The sequence below is a fragment of the Herpailurus yagouaroundi genome, unplaced genomic scaffold (assembly GCF_014898765.1).
Source record: "Herpailurus yagouaroundi ecotype Mexico unplaced genomic scaffold, PumYag 28, whole genome shotgun sequence".
Lineage (NCBI taxonomy): Eukaryota > Metazoa > Chordata > Mammalia > Carnivora > Felidae > Herpailurus > Herpailurus yagouaroundi.
Window position 1 is genome coordinate 22,154,217 of NW_024412376.1, and position 17,306 is coordinate 22,171,522.

General features: G+C 37.6%; 1 protein-coding gene across 3 annotated transcripts in view; it reads left to right on the plus strand.

Annotated features, from left to right (window-relative positions):
* DDX60 (DExD/H-box helicase 60) overlaps nt 1-17,306 on the plus strand; it is a 115,619-nt gene that overhangs the window by 59,309 nt on the left and 39,004 nt on the right. For all 3 annotated transcript variants that reach the window (XM_040470970.1, XM_040470962.1, XM_040470979.1), the window contains 6 exons: nt 4,326-4,430; nt 4,935-5,063; nt 6,347-6,471; nt 10,743-10,901; nt 14,007-14,154; nt 16,321-16,473. In XM_040470970.1, the coding sequence (XP_040326904.1) occupies nt 4,326-4,430; nt 4,935-5,063; nt 6,347-6,471; nt 10,743-10,901; nt 14,007-14,154; nt 16,321-16,473 (819 nt within the window). The remainder of the gene's footprint in view (nt 1-4,325; nt 4,431-4,934; nt 5,064-6,346; nt 6,472-10,742; nt 10,902-14,006; nt 14,155-16,320; nt 16,474-17,306) is intronic.

A 17,306-nucleotide genomic window follows, 5' to 3' on the forward strand; every position in this document is an offset into this window, starting at 1 on the left:
ATCTGTCAAGTCCATCTGATCCAATGTCTCATTCAGGGCCCTTGTTTCTTTATTGACCGTGTGTCTAGATGATCTATCCATTTCTGTAGGTGGGGTGTTAAAGTCCCCTGCAATTACCACATTCTTATCAATAAGGTTGCTTGTGTTTATGAGTAATTGTTTTATATATTTGGGCGCTCCAGTATTCGGCGCATAGACATTTATAATTGTTAGCTCTTCCTGATGGATAGACCCTGTCACTATTATATAATGTCCTTCTTCATCTCTTGTTACAGCCTTTAATTTAAAGTCTAGTTTGTCTGATAGAAGTATGGCTACTCCAGCTTTCTTTTGGCTTCCAGTAGCATGATAAATAGTTCTCCATCCCCGCACTCTCAATCTAAAGGTGTCCTCAGGTCTAAAATGAGTCTCTTGTAGACAGCAAATAGATGGGTCTTGTTTTTTTATCCATTCTGATACCCTATGTCTTTTGGTTGGCGCATTTAATCCATTTACATTCAGTGTTATTATAGAAAGATATGGGTTTAGAGTCATTGTGATGTCTGTATGTTTTATGCTTGTAGTGATGTCTCTGGTACTTTGTCTCACAGGGTCCCCCTTAGGATCTCTTGTAGGGCTGGTTTAGTGGTGACAAATTCCTTCAGTTTTTGTTTGTTTGGGAAGACCTTTATCTCTCCTTCTATTCTAAATGACAGACTTGCTGGATAAAGGATTCTCGGCTGCATATTTTTTCTGTCTAGCAAACTGAAAATCTCGTGCCAACTCTTTCTGGCCTGCCAAGCTTCAAAAGAGAGATCAGTCACGAGTCTTATAGGTCTCCCTTTATATGTGAGGGCACGTTTACCCCTTGCTGCTTTCAGAATTTTCTCTTTATCCTTGTATTTTGCCAGTTTCACTATGATATGTCGTGCAGAAGATCGATTCAAGTTACGTCTGAAGGGAGTTCTCTGTGCCTCTTGGATTTCAATGCCTTTTTCCTTCCCCAGTTCAGGGAAGTTCTCAGCTATTATTTCTTCAAGTACCCCTTCAGCACCTTTCCCTCTCTCTTCCTCCTCTGGGATACCAATGATGCGTATATTATTTCTTTTTAGTGTATCATTTAGTTCTCTAATTTTCCCCTCATACTCCTGGATTTTTTTATCTCTCTTTTTCTCAGCTTCCTCTTTTTCCATAACTTTATCTTCTAGTTCACCTATTCTCTCCTCTGCCTCTTCAATCCGAGCTGTCGTGGTTTCCATTTTGTTATGCATTTCATTTAAAGCGTTTTTCAGCTCCTCGTGACTGTTCCTTAGTCCCTTGATCTCTGTAGCAAGAGATTCTCTGCTGTCAGCTATACTGTTTTCAAGCCCAGCGATTAATTTTATGACTATTATTCTAAATTCACTTTCTGTTATATTATTTAAATCCTTTTTGATCAGCTCATTAGCTGTTGTTATTTCCTGGAGATTCTTCTGAGGGGAATTCTTCCGCTTGGTCATTTTGGATAGTCCCTGGAGTGGTGAGGACCTGCAGGGCACTTCCCCTGTGCTGCGGTGTATAACTGGAGTTGGTGGGTGGAGCCGCAGTCAGACCTGATGTCTGCCCCCAGCCCACCGCTGGGGCCACAGTCAGACTGGTGCGTGCCTTCTCTTCCCCTCTCCTAGGGGCGGGATTCACTGTGGGGTGGGGTGGCCTGTCTGGGCTACTTGCACACTGCCAGGCTTGTGATGCTGGGGATCTGGCGTCTTAGCTGGGGTGGGTAGGCAAGGTGCACAGGGGCAGGAGGGGCAGGCTTAGCTTGCTTCTCCTTAGGTGATCCACTTCAGGAGGGGCCCTGTGGCAGCAGCAGGGAGTCAGATCCGCTGCCGGAGGTTTGGCTCCGCAGAAGCGCAGAGTTGGGTGTTTGCGCGGAGCGAGCAAGTTCCCTGGCAGGAACTGGTTCTCTTTGGGATTTTGGCTGGGGGATGGGCGGGGAAGATGGCGCTGGCGAGCGCCTTTGTTCCCCACCAAACTGAGCTCTGTGGTCCGGGGGCTCATCAGCTTTCCTTCCCTTTGTCCTCCGGCCTTCCCGCTTTCTGAGCAGAGCTGTTAACTTATGACCTCCCAGCTGCTAAGTCGCGCTTGCTGTCGGAACACAGTCCGTCAGGCCCCTCAGCTTTTTGCAAGCCAGACTCGGGGGCTCTGCTTGGCCGGCGAGCCGCCCCTCCGCCCCGGCTCCCTCCCGCCAGTCCGTGGAGCGCGCACCGCCTCGCCGCCCTTCCTACCCTCTTCCGTGGGCCTCTCGTCTGCGCTTGGCTCCGGCGACTCCGTTCTGCTAATCCTCTGGTGGTTTTCTGGGTTATTTAGGCAGGTGTAGGTGGAATCTAAGTGATCAGCAGGACGCGCGGTGAGCCCAGCGTCCTCCTACGCCGCCATCTTCCCTCCAATCCCCAAACCTAGCTTTTAAAACTTAACAGGTATTTACTAAAACAAATGCCCTATCGTCACATAAGTTTGGAGAAATCTGTATATGATTGTCCCTTCTTTGAGATTTGACATTTCCAATGGCAAACCTTCTAGAAGCCTATTTAATAGAACACCCGTGAAAAGACACTCCCCTTTCTTTTAAAGAATTCCTATTGGCATTTCAGGGATCATGGTTTGACAGGCAATTTTTTTAGCAATAGTGGCTGACATCAGCAGAAAATACTATAATGCAAGCTTTTTCAGAAACAGGAATTTTTGATTTATGCTTTAAAATACTTGTGGAGAAATTAATGCCCTGCATTATCCAAAAGGCTTAAAGCAGAACCAAGGGACTGAGCTGGGGAAGAAGCTTTCTTGACTGTCCTGAAGGTGATCGGAAAGTGTTCGTGTTAAAGTTGACCAAGTTCTTATCTTAGAACTTAAGCAAGTAAGACTTGTACCCTTTAGCCTGGGTTGGTACTCTAAAGCAAAGAATCATGTTACTAATTGAATCAATTTCAACCTGCAGGGTACCGGTTGTGTTTTCTTGTCTAAATAGTCCACCAAGTTTTTAGCTTCCCAGTACTCTTGATTTGAAATGTGGAAGCATCTATAGAGAATTAGCCCAATTAAAAGGTTTGGGAAACAATAAACCCACTTTTTGGAGTTTTTATTTTTTTCCCCAATTTTGCTAAATCAAGCACACTCTTGGTTAGTATTTTGTTTGCATGTAGCACTGACCATCATTTGAACTTTTTAGTTTAGTGCTGTTTTGAAAGTCTTTGCGTTCATGATAGTGACTCTGAGGCTGCTGACTGAAAAAAAGAGGAAGAACTGAACTAAAACAAAAGTATTTATTTGGGTCTTAGAATTGCAAACTGGGAAGCACAGATTTGGGTAACAACCCAAATTTTGTCCCATTGAAAAGTAAATGCCAAAGGTCTTTATTAGCAAGACCTGGTGTTGCAGGAGTTTTTGCTTCAACTCCCCAGGTTCCTTGTCTTGTGGCTTCGAAGAACGAAGAGGTGGGCACAAAATGAGCAGCAGGCAAAAGTTTATTACAGTATAAGACCAGAAAGGAGGAATAGTAGGAAAGCTCTCTATAGAGAGGCGACATTTGAAAGTGAATGCCTGCGAACTATAGGCTAGAGTCCTTGTTTTATAGGGTTCGGGTCGGCCCTCCCTTCCCTTACCCCTAGTTCCTGCTCAGGTCCTACCCTCATTGGCTTGATAAGTCTAGGTGCTGGCTTGTCCCTTCGTGATTGGCTCATTTCCATTGTATGAGGGGTGGTCTATGGCCATATCATTCCTTTTGGGTTATGCATTTTATGGTTTACTACTTATTTTTAGTTAGGTCTTTTGTCAAATTCCTGAGGGAAACCTGAGGGGGAGTGGGTGGTGTTTATTACATTCTTAAGAGGACACTTACCCCTGAGGGGGGTTGGCTGTGGTCAGACCCTCCTAGTATTGTTCCAAAATAATGTGTCTTTTCCTACCCTGGTACCTCAGGTCCTAATCATTCCCTCTCTGCCTATTTTATCCTATCTTTCCCTATCAGGAAACTTACACAAGTTGCTTTCCAAAAATTATGATTGGAAGATGTGATGACATTTTATAATTTATTGGTTTTCTGAGTACCTTATGTCAGTTACTAGGAAAATATCTTTTTCAGAGTGTCTAGTTTTTATCAAGAATGCACATGCAACAGTCCTGTTTTCAGTCCTATTCCTTTGCCCAGTTCAATAGTCCGTTGTAGTTACTGTTTCAAAAACAGAATAAAGTTTTAGTTCCAAAATAGGGTCTCTCATGTTCGGAGGTTTTACCCAGGTTCATGAGGCAAAGGACAGAACGTAAGATAAAATACAAGAATATTAAAATTGTTAATTTTATTTTAAATGTAGATTGAAAAGTATGGATTTCCTTCTGACCTTACCCTTTCCCCTCGAGAAACCATCCAGCTTTATGATACCATGTTTCAATTCTGGGAAAGCTGGCCCAGGGCCCAAGTAAGTAATAATTACACAATTAATCTGAATTAATTTTATTATAGTGGATGGTAACACTGCTGTTCATAAAGACAAATTCTCACCCTTTCTGATCATGTGCATCTAATCTTTTAAAATCATACATACACTCTCCAAAATACAACTGCCCCTTCTCAGACATTCTTCTTCCTTTCTTTCAATTTCTGGGGTGCTACAATATCTTAGTCTCCTTTTACATCTTGGATTCATATTCCTTCATCTTCTTTCATCGTGCTCCCCTTCTCTCTTTACGCCCTAATTGCTGTCTGTTTTCATCTTCTACTTGGTTTTGCTCTGCATTCTTTCCTTTGAAGAGTTCATGTGTCCTGTTAGGTTTATGTACTGGAAACTTCGGGGGGATAAAAAGACATTTAATAGTTTATACTCTCAAGAAGCTTGTGATTCTTTTAGTGAAATGTATAATTGAGAAACATCTTTGGATTTTCTTGCATGATTTTATTTAACTTTGTGGCATTTCTTTTCAAGGAGTTGGATCCAGAGAAATCCATTCATTGTAAGAATAAAATAGTCATTAAAAAGTTGGATGCTAGAAAATACGAAGAGAGCTTAAAGGCAGAATTAACAAGTTGGATTAAAAATGGCCATGCTGAGGAGGTAATTTTCACATGTTTTTTGGCAAAACAATATGTTCCTTGTTTTCTTGAGTTACCTTGGTGTCATTATCACCACTACTATTATTGTTATTATTTTAGTCTTCAATTTTCATTTTAGGATTGTAAGTTGAACTGGAAGTCTAGTGATTCGGAGATAGAATAGAAAGAGGAAAAGGAAATTGGTCTTTGTTTAATACTTGGTGCTTTCTAAAACATGTACCAGAAGCCAGGAATTCCTGTTTGGTGTTATAATAGATAAGAACAGAGGGGTCACTATCCACAGAGTCAGTGTTCTTGATGACAGCAGAGAGATTGAAATCACAGTAACAGTAAATGAGAAGATTCTTTACTCCTCTATCTTCTGCTGTCTTGGGATTTTTTTTTAAGTTTATTTATTTTGAGAGAGAGAGAGAGAGAGAGAGAGAGAGAGAGAGAGAGGAGCAGAGAGACAGGAGGAGAATACCAAGCAGGCTCCATGCTGTCAGCACAGAGCCTGATGGGTGGCTTGATCTCACGAACTGTGAGATCATGACCTGAGCCAGAATCAAGAGTTGGATGCTTAACTGACTGAACCACCCAGGCATTCCAATTGTAATTTTTTTCTTTCATGATTTTTATTGCAACTTGTAGGAACTATTTGTATATTAAAACCTTCACTTGGGATCATGTAAGTTTTACATATTTATATTAAGTAAGTTGATGATGGTTTTTATATTTTGAAGCTTGTCTTATTGTCACACATTGTGGTTTTTGATTTTTGGGGAGTGACATATATTAGACTTTTCCCATGTGAGTTTTTTACATTACGTTTTGAGTTAGATCATCTCCCATTCAGAAACATAATTAACTTCCATTTCCTTCCATTTATTTTGTCATTTAAAAACATTCAGAATGTATTTGAAAGTGATTTTTATACATGACATGGAGAGAAACTGATTTACCCTACCTTCAGCCACAGTATAACCAACAGCATTTACTCAACAACCTCTTTCTGACTGATTTGTGTCGACTTAAATAATTGCATGTTAAATTGCATATATGTGTGCATGTATATATATATTCCTCTTTTTGTCGTTGTTCTTTTAGTGCATTGATTTACATATTTCTTTGATGGTTTCTTTACAAAATTTTATATTTTTATACTTACTTTGTTATTATATTTTATTTTAAAAAGCTCAGAAACATAGATTAGATGACTATGAAAATATTTTAGCCAAAAGTAGTAATTCCTTTTTTTATTATGCAGCATTTAAAACTAATAAAATTTTTTATTCATTGCTACAGGCCAAAATGGTTCTGAGGAATCTTAGTCCTGATTCAGTATTTAGTTCAGGAAACACAGTAAAAATGTTTCCACTGCTCGTTGAGAAGCTAAGGAAAATGGAAAAGTTACCGGCATTATTTTTTTTGTAAGTCATCTAATTTAATTTTTTTTTTTTATAATTTGTATCAGGCTTATTCTGTTAAGGTGAGGAAAGTTACAAAATCCACTGTTGTAATAAGCTATTCATTACTGTTTTTGGTGCTCATTTGTTAGCAGAATGCATATTTAGCATCTTTCTAGTTCAATTCTTGAAAAAATTTTTTTACTTGTGTTATTACAAATTGCCATCTTTAAATAGTTTTCTACTCCTTTTTTTGTTATATTTTTATTGTAAACTATTATATTTTTATTTCGGTCTTATACATTTCCAGTAAATAATGAGGTTCTTTGCAAAATAAATTGAATGTTTATGCACACAAGTATCCCATATAAAATTAAAGTATCCTTACTATATGTTAGCATCTTTATTCACGGGGTATTTTATTGTTTTTAATTTATGGTTATGGGAACTGTAACTTTGAGACACTGCTATCTTGCTAAATTTTATGTGCTGTACCATGAAATAGCTTAAAATTGAATGTAATCATCCAGTTTTGGTAAAGTATAAATTATATGAAAATATATTTATTAATTGGATATTAAGTTGGATCACATAGTTTGGGATCAGAAAAAATGCTTTATTTACTTTAGATAATTTCAGACTATTTTAAGCCATGGAAACTTTAAAGAAGCCACAGATATAAATAAATAAATAAATAAATAAATAAATAATAAATAAGGCAACATAATCTCGCTTAAGTGGCAAAGTTTAATGAAATTGTTTACACCTAAATAGACATATAGTAATTAATCATTACTGGCGATATATATTTAAAATAATAATGATAATTAAATGTATTGTTGTGTTTGGAACTTTTGGAGATTACAGTACAGTGGTTCCTTTGACCTTTGTTATTGGGACAAGGAAAATAAATTTTCAAACTACTAAGAAGTTACACAGCTCACCTACTTTACTTTAGAGTGTGGCTATAAACAGTTAGAAACAAACACAATTCTGTGCATCTGGGATATTTCTGGAAGCCTAACTGTAAAATAGAAATCCAAAAATAACTATATTTATTGTTCATGTACACATACATGCTTAAAATATTTAAAAAGTAAAATATTTTCATCTAATATGTGAAGGGAGTCAAGACTTACTTCCACATATAAAATAAATAAGTCATGGAGATGTAATGTAAAGCATAGCTACTATATTAAGAATATTGTATTGCATATGTTGCTAAGAGATTAGTTGTTAGAAGCTCTTATCACAAGTGAACAAATTCTGTAACTATGTATGGTAACAGATATTAACTAGAATTATTGCAATCATTTCATAATATATGCAAATATTGAATCATTTTGTTGCCCATCTGAAACTAATATAATCTTGTATATTAATTGTACCACAATTAAAAGAAACAAAGGGCAGTGTATAATAGACTATATAGTGTTTTGTGCACCTGTAAAAGCTTCTTTGGAACCTATACCTAGGAGCACAATCACCATATTTTGTAGTGTGGACAAAAGTTGACTTACCCCTAATGTGGTTTCTTAGCTTATGTCCCATCAGTAGTTCATGAGGTGCTATTGTGACCTATCGTCACAAGCTTGTGGGATCAGTTTTTCTAATTGTTGCCATTCTGATTGTGTAAAATCATGTCTTGCTACTGTTGTAATTTGCATTACTCTGATTGGGATTGACTTTGAGCATTTCTTTCAAGTAAGTAGTCTTTCAAGTTTTTGCTCATGTGCTATTCAAGTAATTTTTCTTTTGGGTTTTGTAGCTTTTTTTTTTTTTTTTTTTACTATTTTCAGGAATTCTAAAAGGCGGAAGATTTATACGATCTGAAGAGAAACCAGAGTATTTTTTCAGGAATTCTAATTAATTCATTGTCAGTTACTAATTTGGCAGTTATCTTCTCTGAGTCTAGCACCTGCCCATTAACTTTGCCTATGCTATTTTTTGTTAAATAATTCTGTTTAATTTTGATTCATTAAAATCCATCAATGTTTAAAAAAAAGGAACATATTTCGCAAAAATATCATGGATTTAATTTTGCTTGAGGAATTGATTCTTGGCATGTCTATGGAATTTTGGGCTCTTTAGAAAATGTACTATGAAAATCCTTGGTCTTATGCAGTTTAATTTACTCATAAGTAACTCCAGATCATCAACAAATCAGGATACTTTAGGGCTCAATCTGTGCATTTGAGAGCTTTTCAAGTAATAGTTGTACCTGTCAACGTCTCCAGTCTGGTCTCTAGAAAAAAAAAAGTGTGAAGCATGTTTAATGTTAATGACAGTATCAGTGTGCTTAAAAACATGCATTTCACAGTCAGGCTCAAGTCTGGATCCTACCTCTGTTGTCAATTAGTATGGCACTTCGAAACAGCTACCTGATGACTTTCAAACTTAGTTTCCTCATTTGCAAAATAAGGTGAGAAAAATAGTAATGCATAGAGTTGGGGTGAGAATTAAATACAAATAAATTATGAAAGTCCTAAGTGTAGCACTACACAGTATTATTGGCTGAAGTCCAGTCGTGAGCACATTCATTTCAAATAGGTTATCAGAGAGATTTGAGAGGAAAAAATTATTTCCAAGTGATTTAGATTTTTAACAGTGAAATACTGTGATGGAAATGATGTCATTTCATACAGATGTTCACCTAGATCATGTAAGCTGCATTAATATAAAAGAGAAACAACATGATTGCATAGTTAAGAACATGGACTTGGAGGCCAGACTCAGCCACATACAAATGTGGAGTCTTGGGCAGATCACTTATGTGTCCATTTTTTCAGTAGTGAAACCGGGATAGTAACAGTGCTTTCCTCATAGGACCATTGTGAATACAAAATGAGTAAATATATATAAGACAGTTAGAGTAGTGTCTGAAAATAGCAGGTCTAAGTGTTTACTAACTTTATTGTTTCATTGTCTACTGTATAAAATTTCCTGCCATGTGGTATAGACTGCCTTTTTTTAAATCTTTGCTTCACCAGTATGCCAATTTATTTACTTTTCAGTAGCTAACAAGATTTTGTCTTCATGCTAGCTCTTTAAAGACTTTACAAAAACTCTTTGCCTCACATTTAGAAAGCTTTATTGATGAGAGCCAACTTACGATTTGCTGTAAGAAGCTGTGGCTAGTATAGTAATGATGGCTATTGGCTACTGCCAGCTGCAGCATTTTGCCAATAAAATATTGAGAGGAGATTAAAACTTCCATGGACATTTCAGTCTTCTTATCAAAGGTCCTAGCTTCCTGACTCAGGGAAATGCATGTGATGTAAAGATAAGGAATTTTTTTTTTTTTAATTTTACTTCCCCTAGAAACATATTACTCTTCACATACCATGTGAATTTGGTCTTTTACCTATTTTCCTAGTTAATATATCAGGTCTGAAAGGGCCAAATCGTTACAACCTGCACTAGGTTGCTAGTTTAAGTCCTACAGTAGCAGGAAGTCTGGACCACTAGGTCCCTAGGTATTTACGTTTCAAAAGGTATAAAGCCCAGAGCCTGGAAACATTTCTGGATTGTAAAGGCCAGCAACACCTGAGGTTTATCTGGTTTCTGGAAAGAAGTAACTACAATCCAGAAGGTTAGGGTGAGAGCCCGAGATTATCTCCATTACTGCCTAAGAGCAAAGTTTTACTGTATGATCTCACTGTATATATAGAATCTAAAAAAGCTGAACCCATACAAACAGAGTAGATTGGTGGTTGCCACGGACTGGGGGCACACAGCGGGTGAGAGAAATGAAGACATGTTGGTTAAAGGGTATAAATTAACTTTTATAATATGATTAAGTTCTGGGAATCTAATGTACAACATGGTGACTATAGCTAACAATACTGTATTGTGTACTTTAGAATAGCTAAACGAGTAGATCTTAAATCTTCTCACCACACTAACACACAAAAAGTAACTATGTGAAGTGATGGATGTGTTACCAAACCTTATTATGGTAATTACTTTGTGATATCCACATGTATGAAATCATCCTACTGAACACCTTAAACTTATACAATGTTACATGCCAATTTTACTTCAATAAAACTGGGGGAAAAATAAAGACAAAAATAAAGGAGTCTCTAAAATTCACAGAAGATTTGTGAAATCTGAACTTACATATATTTACAGAATGCTAAGGGCCTTTGATTCTGTTTAGGAGGTAGACCTAAAGATTAGTGGAATTAAAAACTTGACAAGTATATGTCAGGATGTTAACAGTAGGTGCAAATTTATTTGAATCTTGATATGATATTGTTTTCAAGGCAAGGAGTCTTTTCATTTGTTTGTAGATTTAACTTAGGAGATGTAGAAGAGAGGGCTTTAAGTGTGAGAACTTCCCTGGAGCAAAAGCAAGAGGAAAAAAGGTCTCTCAAAGCTGATAAAGAAGCCCATGATGTGACCAACAAACTTCGAAAAGTTAAAAAATCCATCGAGAAACAAAAGACAATGTAAGTATTTAACTAAACAAATTAGTGGCTAAAAAGGTTAAAATACTTCATAAGTCCAGTCGGAAACATATTTTGAACGTACAACAAAGAAGTTCTAATTATTGCTTGGACTTATTTGCCAATTGTGTAAATTTGGGTGGGAGAATCAGGTGAAGATAAGTGGCCATAATATTTATATATGTATTCCTCAGTTGCGTAGATGAGTCTCATTTAGGACTTCAGAGAGGTAGGACCACAGCCTATGAGCATAGGTGGATTATGTACCTGACATAATCATCTCTCAAACTAAGCATATGTGACTGCAGCTCTCAGTTCTCAGAACAAAATCAACACATGTTGTCTTGGGTCACAACATGGAGGTGTCACTGATTTACCATCACAGTCACATAAGTGAATATAGGATGAATTTTAGAATGCATTGAAATGCCAATTTTATGCTTGGTTGAATTTTTTTTTAAATTTTTTTTAAGGTTTATTCATTTTTCAGAGACAGAGAGAGACAGAGCATGAGTGGGGGGGGGGGGGCAGGGGGCGGGGCAGAGAGAGAGGGAGACACAGAATCTGAAGCAGGCTCCAGGCTCTGAGCTGTGGGCACAGAGCCTGACATGGGGCTCAAACTCACAGACCATGAGATCATGATCTGAGCTGAAGTTGGTGTTTAACTGACTAAGCCACCCAGGTGCCCTGGTAGAAATTTATTTTTGACTCCTCTTCCTCGTTCTCATGTCTAATCCTGACAACTCTAGGTCCAAGATTCTCTCCCTATTATTCTCTCTGCTTTACTTGCTGTCTGGTTTAGATGCTCATTATATCTTCCTTGAATGACGATAGAGGTCTTCTTTTTAGACTCCAGAGCATTAGAGGTCACTACTCTCCAGTATAGCTAACAATGGCCCTTGCTAACATTCAAATTGGTTAAATTATTCTGTGTTCAATATTCTTTTTTCCTTGCTTAGATGATAAAGTCTAAATTTTTTGACTGTTGTTGGTATGCCAGCAGGTTTTAGGTTTTGCCCTAACTTTTTCAGCTTTACTTTCTACCACTCCCCTCCAACAATATTCAGTATGTATGGTTCTCCTTACATGACCTGTTCTTCTGCGTCTGTGTTCTTCCATGATCTGACCCATCTGCCTAATTGCACTCCTTTGTGATTGCCCCCAAAGCTTACACTCATAATTTTGCTATCTCTTCTCTGAATCTTTCCCTAATTCTCCAGTTGAATTTAGTGTTCTTTTTTCTGTGTTCTTGCTACACTTTTAATAATTAGTAGATCAATTATTATAGTGTATTGCTGTTATTTTTACTTGTCTTTCTTTTTCCTACATTATTAGTATTTCCCTCTTTTTACCTCTAGTGCTCAGCATGTTGCTTGACAGGTAATAGTCATTTCATAAATATTTTTAAATAAGTCTGAGCAATCAAACGCAGATACTTCTTCAAAGCTGACACAGATTTTAGAGCTTCTCTGATTCAGAATTCTCAAATTCTAGGGCAAGTTATAACTCGCTGCTGAACTTTCTGCCTCTATTATTTCTGCCTGTTGTATTATTTCCTTGGAAGTAATGGAAGGTGAAGAGCCCAGAGACAGTGTAGGAAGTATAAGCCTTTTTAGTACTGATCTTTAGACAACTTTTCTTCAGGGCACTAGGAGATCATTTCAAATTGGATTAGTGACCAACAATTCACACTATAAAAATACAAAGAATGTTTTAACACTTTGTTCAGCACCATCATTATACGGAGAGTGAGAGGGGGCCTCTGCCTTGGTCCTTGTGTTTTGGAGAGTACTACTCTGGTCCTCCTCTCTTTGTATCTATTCCAGTAATATTAGGTGTCAGTGGATCTTAGGGGACTTGGCCACTTGGAGCTCATTCTCATCCTTTTAAATTCTGCATTGTTATGGAGTTATATTTGTCAAAGTAGGAGAAGAGAATATATTTTATTTGATAGTTTGTTACCTTGATTTAAAACTTATAAATAGTTAAACCACAATATGTGGGCCTCCACTAGTACTCTGCCTCATGCTCTGCAAACATTAGGGCCAGGCCTTTCCATAGTTATATCCTTGAGTTAAAGGTTATGTTAGCTGGAGGTGAGACCTCTTAGTGATGGGTTACACGTGAGCTCATCTTCTCATATTTGGAGTTGTCTTATATTCACAGTTAAGGGGAAAACTGAAAAAAAAAATCAAAGAAAGGGTAAGTGATCTGGGTATCTGTAAAAGGCTGTTACATTGAGAGGTAATGGATAATACAGTCTGATGACATGGCAGAGGTTTATGCGGCCATAACTTAGGCAAGATTCCCTAGTAGCGCACCCTGAAAGGAGGGTATCAGTGTAAGTGATTTATTGAAAGGTTGAGCTCATGAGGGCCCTGTAAGAAAGTGAAGGAAGCATAAAAAGGGAAAGTGAAGAAAATATGCATAGATATGGTCTTGCTGCAACATTGCCTGAGCCTGATTCAACAGGGAGATCTGAGAGCATCACAAAATTGCCCAACTTGGGTCAAGGTGGCTGATTTTTGTACTTCATGTCAGTCAATTACTGGCTGTGGGCAACTTCCTCACTCTGAGGAGAGGTTGTAAGCTCTTGTCCAGGAAGCTCTTGTCAGTTGAGAACAATTCTCCAGGGAACAGTGTAACTGAGAGCCCTTCCTTACCAACCAAACTCAGAGAGCTTGTAGCCTCTACCACAAGAAGGAAAGGAGAATGGCCTGAAATTGGCAATGTGGAGCAAGGGGTATGCCCACGTTACCTCCAAGCCTAGAGTAATGAAAGATGAGAAAGAGAAAATGATCACCAATTTATTAGCAAGAGGAATCAAAGTCCTCTGGGGAGAACTGGATGTGGTAAGAAGGCTACTTGCAGCAAGAAGGTAAGGGAACATTCAGGGAAAATATGGGTGTACAGGGAAATTGTTTTGCTATGGGATCACAAGGCCCAGAAGCTAATGAGGAAGTGCATTAGAGGAGGAAGTTTGAGTCAAAATAGTACAGATGTATATAGGAGTGACTGTCTGGGTGATGAGGGGGTCTGGGAAGTCATGGGCTCACTATGGTAAGCAAATCTGACTATTCATTGCTTAAAATTTATTTTTATGCACAGAGATGAGAAAAGCCAGAAAAATCCCAGAAAAATGGATCAAAGACTAATACATGAAGCTGAACATACTAATCTACTCAGGACTTTAGAGAAGAACCTGGAAATCCCTCAGGAGTGTACCTATGCTAACCAAAAAGCAATAGACACAGAGGTCAGCTGTTAGAATGAAATGCTCCTCCAGGAAATGATTTCGCTCATCAGCTGTTATTTCTCAGTTATAGACAGTATTGAATGCAATAACTAAATGCAATCTCTACGAGAATAGAAATCTCTGTGTGTGAACTTCCAGTTACACATAACTCTTGAGGGCTTTGCAGAGCATGTCTAAAAAGGATAAGATCAGGATTTATAGATTATTTCTTGTTTGTTAACAATTAGTCCCTGAGAGGGTCTGCCCTTTTATTATTTTTTCTTTCACAAAAAGGGTTTTCTCAGCCTGAATTCTAGCCTTCAATCCCACATGCTTCATTTGAATATTTGGGTACATATCGTTCAATGCTCTTTAAATAATGTACACAGAATTTATCAAAATCAGAAGCTTTGTATATTGTAGTTAAAACATACCACTAAAAAGACATTGTTATATCTAAAAGTGGTATGTCAATTTTTTCATTAAAACTTTTTTTATAAACATTGGGGTACAAGTGCTACTGCTGGGAATTGACCCAAGGGATACAGGAGTACTGATGCATAGGGGCACTTGTACCCCAATGTTTATAGCAGCACTCTCAACAATAGCCAAATTGTGGAAAGAGCCTAAATGTCCAACAACTAATGAATGGATAAAGAAATTGTGGTTTATATACACAACGGAGTACTATGTGGCAATGAGAAAGAATGAAATATGGCCCTTTGTAGCTACGTGGATGGAACTGGAGAGTGTGATGCTAAGTGAAATAAGCCATACAGAGAAAGACAGATACCATATGTTTTCACTCTTACGTGGATCCTGAGAAACTTAACAGAATCCCATGGGGGAGGGGAAGGAAAAAAAAAAAGAGGTTAGAGTGGGAGAGAGCCAAAGCATAAGAGAATCTTAAAAACTGAGAACAAACTGAGGGTTGATGGGGGGGTGGGAGGGAGTGGAGGGTGGGTGATGGGTATTGAAGAGGGCATCTTTTGGGATGAGCACTGGGTGTTGTATGGAAACCAATTTGACAATAAATTTCACATATTGAAAAAAATAAAAATAAAAAAATAATAAAAATATATATTAACAAAAAACCCTTTTTTAATGCAAATAATTCATGCTTAAGGTAGATGAATTTGAAAATACAAATTAATATAACAAAGCAATGCCATCAATCAGAGGTAATCACTTATCTTCTGGATGAACCTTTCATTTGTGACTACACACACACACACACACACACACACACACACACAGGTCTTTTTTTTTTCTTTTAAAGTTTATTTATTTTGAGAGAGACAGAGACAGGGTGAGTGGGGAGGAGCAGTGAGAGGGGGAGAGAGAGAATCCCAAGCAGGCTGCGCACTGTCAGTGCAGAGCCCAACGTGGGGCTTGTACCCATGAAACCATGAGATCGTGACCTGAGCCAAAACCAAGAGTTGTGGATGCTTAACTGGCTGAGCCACCCAGGCACCTACACACACAGTTCTATTATATACCTTTTTTTTCTTTTTTTTTGTAAACTTCATGGTCTCTCTCTTTTTTTAATAACCATGAATTTACATCATCATTTGAATTCCTTCTCAATATTCCATTGCATGGATGACTATACAACTGAAGTGTCTTTGGCTTTTGGACACTTAGGTTGTTTTTGTTTTTTTTTGTTTTTTGTTTTTCTTTTTCTCCCTCTCATAAGCAGTATTTATCTTTGTACATATAACTCTACACAAGTGGATTTCCTTCTTAGGGAATTGACATTTTTAAGGCCATTTGTGATGGATTTGCAGTGAGAAGTAAGCACTCCCCCACCATATGGGGTGAGGAACCTGCCCGGCCATTCTGGAGAAGTTTCTCTTTCTCCCTGGGGAGAGCTTGCAAGGCTCCCTCAGGTCATGCACTCACACTTCCTCTGGGTGTTTTATCTACTGTGTCGTCAGGACTTTTCACCTGAGTAGTGGGGTGAGAAAGTGAGAGACAGTCTGTTCAAGATTTTGGAATATTTCCTATAGTTACTGCTGCTGCCATAAAATGTTGTTTGTACTCATATAGAGTCCATTTCAAGCATTTGCTTCGTTTTGTCAAACGACTGCATAGTATGACTGTATTTTCATTTAACTATTTTATTTTCATTTAAATTAAACTTAGATAAGAAATGATCAAAATCCCTAACACTCTTGCTTCTTTCAGACTTTGCAGATGGTGTTTGATCGAGTAAAATCCACAAGAAAAGGTGAACAACTGAAGGCTTTGGCAAGAAGGGGTATTGGATATCATCACAGCTCTTTAAACTTCAAAGAAAAACAGTTAGTTGAGATTCTTTTTAGGAAAGGATTTATTAGGGTAGGTAAATGTTTTCATTCCAAAAAGTGAAGCTATGTGTGTAGGAAAGTGAATGTCCGTGAAAAATGGACCACTTTTTTCTCATCTAATTATATCTTTTTTTAAATAGCCCATAATGTCACTGCATATTCTTCCATCTCATTTAATTGAGGGAGGAGTTTTGAAGTTTATCATTTAGCTTTTCTCTTTTTCAAGAGATTAAAACATTCTCTAAAGAGATACTTTTCTAAATATTTCTGTAATGAAGCATACCTATTATGATCTTGGAACAACCCCTTTGTGTTTCATTTATAATATCTAGGGAATTTTGTCAGCTGTTCATATAATTTTGGCTACAGACATTCTTTCCTGGGCTTGGAGGATGCTTACGATAGGATTTTGACCAAATCTTTTTGCAATTTAATAGCTGAAATAAGAGCAAGAATGCATTGCTTCCTCAGTGCCCCATTGCATAACTTGGCAATGAATCATTCCTAAATGAGTCACTCCTAAATGCTCTCTCTCCTATCACTAATAATGGACAAGAGGAAGATTACTTTAAATAGCTTGAAAACCAACCCTTATTATGTTTTACTTAGTATGTTCCATGAGGGTGCATGGGGATAATCTGGATAAATCCACAAGGAGGATTTATATAATTTCTTTGTTTACATCTTGAGTAATATTTAAAAATAGCCTGTGAGTTTTAAAAATTATCCATATTAAAATTTTTGTATGATGGATATTACATTTGTGTGTGTGTGAGAGAGAAAGACAGAGACACAGAGATACAGAGACACAGAGTGAGAGAGAGGGAGGGAGACAGAGCAAGAGGAGGAGGGTTGAGAGGAGAG